This window comes from Cyprinodon variegatus, unplaced genomic scaffold, assembly GCF_000732505.1.
Source record: "Cyprinodon variegatus isolate N-32 unplaced genomic scaffold, C_variegatus-1.0 Scaffold26, whole genome shotgun sequence".
Taxonomy (NCBI): domain Eukaryota; kingdom Metazoa; phylum Chordata; class Actinopteri; order Cyprinodontiformes; family Cyprinodontidae; genus Cyprinodon; species Cyprinodon variegatus.
This window is the reverse complement of record NW_015150479.1, coordinates 876,319-881,392: the sequence shown is the minus strand read 5'-3', so window position 1 is coordinate 881,392 and position 5,074 is coordinate 876,319. Positions and strand designations below refer to the sequence as shown.

At 37.9% G+C, this 5,074-nt stretch overlaps 1 protein-coding gene across 1 annotated transcript; it reads right to left on the bottom strand.

Moving 5' to 3' along the window:
• Positions 1-1,701: 1,701 nt before the first annotated feature.
• Positions 1,702-2,936, bottom strand: LOC107098220 (forkhead box protein D5-A-like). The gene has a single exon (XM_015395750.1). It carries the CDS (start codon positions 2,862-2,864, stop codon positions 1,821-1,823), a length of 1,044 nt encoding a protein of 347 aa, XP_015251236.1. The 5' UTR covers positions 2,865-2,936; the 3' UTR covers positions 1,702-1,820.
• Positions 2,937-5,074: the final 2,138 nt, after the last annotated feature.

Sequence of the window (5,074 nt, the reverse complement as noted above, 5' to 3'; positions counted from 1 at the left end):
ATTGAGTATTAAATAGTATTAAATTAGCACCAAATAACATCATAGCAACCATCATAATAAGCGATTGTTTTCCATCAATTACAGATGTCTTGACATGTATACAGTCAAGTGTATAATAGATTCTATTGCCCTATCTTTTACTTTTTATTATTGTGTACTCCTTTGTGGTGGGAAGTTGTGACTGGTATTGTTATGATATTGTTTTTACACAAAATATGTACATTTATCAGCTAACTGATACATATAGACATTTAAAATTTCACCTATTTTATACAAAGGAATCAAGCAAGCATTTCCCATTTTAACCACACTACAAGTCTAATGATAATCTATCAGGAAGAAAAGAATATATATTAATTTAAAATGCTAGATTTTACATTATACAATAAAAAAATATATACATAATGGGAAAGAATATTAGCCATTTCTTTCATTTTTTGGTCTAAATGTATAATATATGAAGAACACAATTTAAAAAATAGGTGGTCTAATCATTTTTCTAAGACTAGATATATGTTGGTGCACTGCAGTTAGGTTACTCTAGTCACACATGCTTGGGAGGACTTCCAAATGATCAGAACGATAGAAAGCCAGGATCAACAGAAAGAAGTCAGTGTCAATGTGGTTTATTGTTTGTTTTACAAATTACATATTTTCACCTAGTCTAGACCTCAGCCTTTTTCCTGAGGATGTAACTCAAAAGTACGGTAGATTTTAGCAAGAAAAGAGATAGGAAGGGTTGAAGAATCAAGGCTTTCAGCCTTACAATATGCTGGGTCTGATGGATCTCACTTTGGATATAAAGAATAAAGTCTTGTTGTTGTGAGTTTTATTTCAGTGAATAATCAATGAGGAACAGGCTGTTTGATATGTGCTCAAAAGTGTGTATCCAAAGGGGGATGAAAAGTTACTGAAGCTTGCATACCAACATTCACCCGTGCTCACTTTTATGCACCAATGTGTGGAACACAGCGCCACCCAGTGGAGAATTAGAGGGAATACACCTTTTCTTTTTCTGCTGACAAAACAAAAAAAGATTTATTCTTTTGAATGAATAAATTATTATTTAATAAGGGTTTATTTAAGAAAAATAAATTTCGCTCTTATTTTCAAATGATGCAAATAAATATCAGGGTTAAAAGCTGCCATAGGGCTGCTGAGGATCTGTTCTAAATTATTACAGCCCAGGGTCAATTAATTTAAAGTGTAAAACATATTCATTATTCTGGTTTTGTTTTCTCATTCTTGGCCTACCTTTGGCATAAAGTCATAGCAGTGCCTACATTAACAAGTTCAATTAGTCAGGGTTAGAAGCACTTTAATATTTCTTCTGTTAAAGTTGTCTTTTTTTTTTCTTTAGATTTTATTTGTGTGAATCTAAAATATTTCCACTTGATCCTTACTTTGCTGCAAACCTTTCATAGATGTGGAAAAAATAAATAAGGGTTTTATGGCAACTCCTCAACCAAATATTTTTTTCATATCTATTTCTCTTTTTTTCCACATAAACCAAGTTAAGCCCATCTCAGAACCATAATAACCACAGTAAACCTTAATCTTGAATATACCGTCACTGTCATTTTAAGTACATTTTAAGTGTTTTTTCCCTAATCTACTATATTTCTTTCCAAATAATTACACATCAAAAACATGTTTTTCAACCATTTATTAGTTTGTAGAAAAAAAATTAAATAAGCAGTTTTGAATCTGCCTGTCCCAGATATATTACTACACATTTCCAAGAATAAGCACATAAATGTCATGCAGTTAAAGTATTTCTTTAAGAAACAGAAAAAGAAGTGATAATGTCTCGGGTAGCTTCAGCACCGAGTGTAAGAGAGCATGAGATGCCCGTTTGTAAAAGGTGGGCTGCTCAGCGTTTCAGGGAGACAGAGGGGAGCCTTCAAAGGATGCAGGAGGGTTGGTACCAAATGGGCTGCCGGGTTTGATATCTGATGACCAAATCCAAGTCTGCTGTGAAGAGGATGAGGCGGGTATGGTTTCTGATTACTGATGGAAGATGGCCTGCTCATTATGCTGTCAATGCTAAATGAGAACTTTGCGTGCGTACCAAACTTTGGCTCTGTTAAGCACGGCTGCGCCCTGGAGTCTTTGGCCCCAGTGAGTTTCCCATGGGCGTTAAAAACATGTGGTGAAAGGTGGTAAGAAGAGGGGGGCATCATGGTACCATCCTGCAGGGATATGTACCGAACAGGAGGAGCTGGTACAAAGTTTACCTGCCCTTGTGCGTAAAACGACTGTCCGTACGGCCTGTATCTGCTCAGGCTGGGGTAAAACAGTCCGTCTCTGCTGAATGCAGGCTGGTTCCTCTTAAACCGCTTTCTTCTGCGCAGGAAGCTGCCGTTGTCAAACATGTCCTCAGACGCAGGGTCCAGAGACCAGTAGTTACCTTTGCCCGGGTTCCCAGGCTCCCTTGGGATCTTGATGAAACAGTCATTGAGAGAGAGGTTGTGTCTGATGGAGTTTTGCCAAGCGGGAAACTTCTCCCTGTAGTAGGGGAACTTGTTGCTGATAAAGTCACAGATGCCGCTCAGCGTCAGCTTCTTCAGCGGGCTCTGCAGGATGGCCATGGTGATGAGGGCGATGTAGGAGTAGGGAGGTTTTACCGAGCTGCTCTGGCTCTTCCTGGGCGTCGGATCGTCCGCGTAAAAGCTGCTCTCTCCTTCTCCAGAAGAGTCGGCCTCTGAGGAGTCAAACTCTGCCGATGATCCAGCGTCCGTGGAGCAGTGGTTTCTGAACACCAGCGGGTGGCTAGGGTCTTCGTCACCTTCTATATCGATCTCACTCTCATCCATAGAAAGTGCAGTTTGGTGAGGCGCTTCAAATTCTCTGGAGAGAATCATGATCGCGCCTTAACTATGAGTGCCAAAGACAAGCGGAACTGAGCGTCGTGCGTAAAAGCGCCTATGCCATACAGCGGGTCCAAAGATAAGACTCTTTCCAGTGGTGAGCGCTTAGGTTTTTATATACAGGGATGCTTTTGTCTTGTAAGCCAGTCCCATTAATCCCTCGGACCTATCAGAGCCCCCTCGCTGCAAGGAGGCACCTCTAGATGGGGGGGCTGTTTGGTGCGAAAAGCCCATTCAGCCCTGGAATGGCCGATTCACAGTCTTTTTTTTTTTCCTTTAGTAGGGAAGGCATTGGAATAGCAGAAAAAACTAAAACAAATGTAAACAATGGCACATCAAATGCTGTAAAGGGTGATCAGATGGGGGTCACCACTGGGAGCAGGAGAAATATTAGGTTAGAACTTTGAAACAGGAAAGAAAAATATTTGATCTCTTGTTGTTTGTATAAACAACCTATTCAAAAACTTCCTTGTATTAGAGTGATTCTCTGGAGTCACAAACTATGTTTTTATAAAGAGGAAACATGATCTGGTTTGATTATGGCTGTTTTATGCTTCCCTAAAGCAAAAGAAAGTAAACACCTAATATTTTATAAAACAAAGTGGTGTGTTTTTAGTTTAGCAAGGTCTTACTGTTATTAAAAAGAATATGCTCTGAATTTATGTGTGTGTAGGTGGTGAGGGGTGTATTTGTTTATTTAGATACTTCTTTGGGACAGTTTTTGGTATATTTACAAACCTTCTGGGTACCACCATGCCTTATGTGGACCAAGGGCTGGTTCTAATTTGGCAGAACCCATTTTTAACCTCAGAGAGTCCATTCAGAAGTATGGTGCAAATTAAATTTAGGTTAAGTACAGGAATATGTGTCAGGATACCTTAACCTATCTTTAATTAGGCATAGGCATAAATTAGGCATGAATGCAGAATTTGTTAAGAAGCAATAATCTAGTTGCTTCACTGAAAAGCCCTTCTTATTAAGGTTTAACGGATAATGGTCTGCTTTCTATGGAAGGTCTAGACTTTTTGTTTATATTTTCAATACAACTACTTCTGAAGCATAAATAGAATAGTTTTTTTTTTTTTATCAGTGAAAATATGAAATCTGATCCTAAAATAAAGTTTAAAAAGTGACATTCTTAAATTGTCTTCATGAGCCATTACCACTGGGTTATATATACCATTATATATTTGTGAACCTTATATCAACTGAAAATTGAAATTAAGCTTTTTCTGCTGAAATTATTTTCCACCTTTATTTGTTATGATAAAGAGAAGGGCTGCCATTTTTTTTTTTATGTATTTACTGATTAATTAATGTCATTTGTGAATCTTTTGAGTATATTTTCATTTTAAAAAAATGCATTTAAGTGAAAATAGCAGACTTCTCCCATTTGGACACTGAGAAAAAATAATCCAACCGTTTTTTGCATTAACTTAATCATATTTAGTTATTTAACACAATTTTTCTAACATGAAACAATTGTGTTAAAGTAACTAAATTTAAAAAAAGGTTGCATTATTTATTAATTGTGTGCTATGCTGCGTTAAATGACATTATTTCCTACTTTTTATAAGCTTCAGAGCAGTTTCTCTGCAATAAATTGAGTCTTGAACTAAAGTCGCATCTTGTTTTTTTTTTTTATTTCATACAGTAGCTTTTTCAAACGGGGGTGTTTTGGGTGGATTTCCAACCCCACACCCAACACTTGATAAGAAACAAAGCGATTAGTTTAACACCTTTGGATGGCACTGTGGGTGGCGTGGCCGTGGAAATGGCCGTGGGATTAAGCTCCCCGCAGTCAATGGAGAAAGAGAAGCAATAGTTGCTCTTAATGAGGCCATCAGCATGAGAATCGAGAAGGAAACGGCTGAGCTGCGTGATGCGCTCTGCGTTTTAAGGACAAACTGCGTCCTCAGCTAAAACACAGAGAGGCCAACCTCAAAGTAAAGCGCTCCGACAGCGGATGCTTGCTAAAAAAATACATTAAAAAAACACAAAACAAAACGAAAGCATCTACATTGCAAATAATCAAAGAGGGACAGCTCCACCTATTTCCCACTTTGCCTGTTATTATGTGTAAAAGGGCCACATGACTCGACCAATAAAAGCTTTCAAAGAGCACGAGGATGAGATTTTTAGAGTGCCTAACAAAAACCATGATTTAAATCCTGAATCCATGCCTTTAGTTGGTTAAAAAAGGC

Bases quoted from the DNA above. Each gene is read 5' to 3' on its own strand.
- LOC107098220 (XM_015395750.1), bottom strand. From the start codon at position 2,864: ATGATTCTCTCCAGAGAATTTGAAGCGCCTCACCAAACTGCACTTTCT.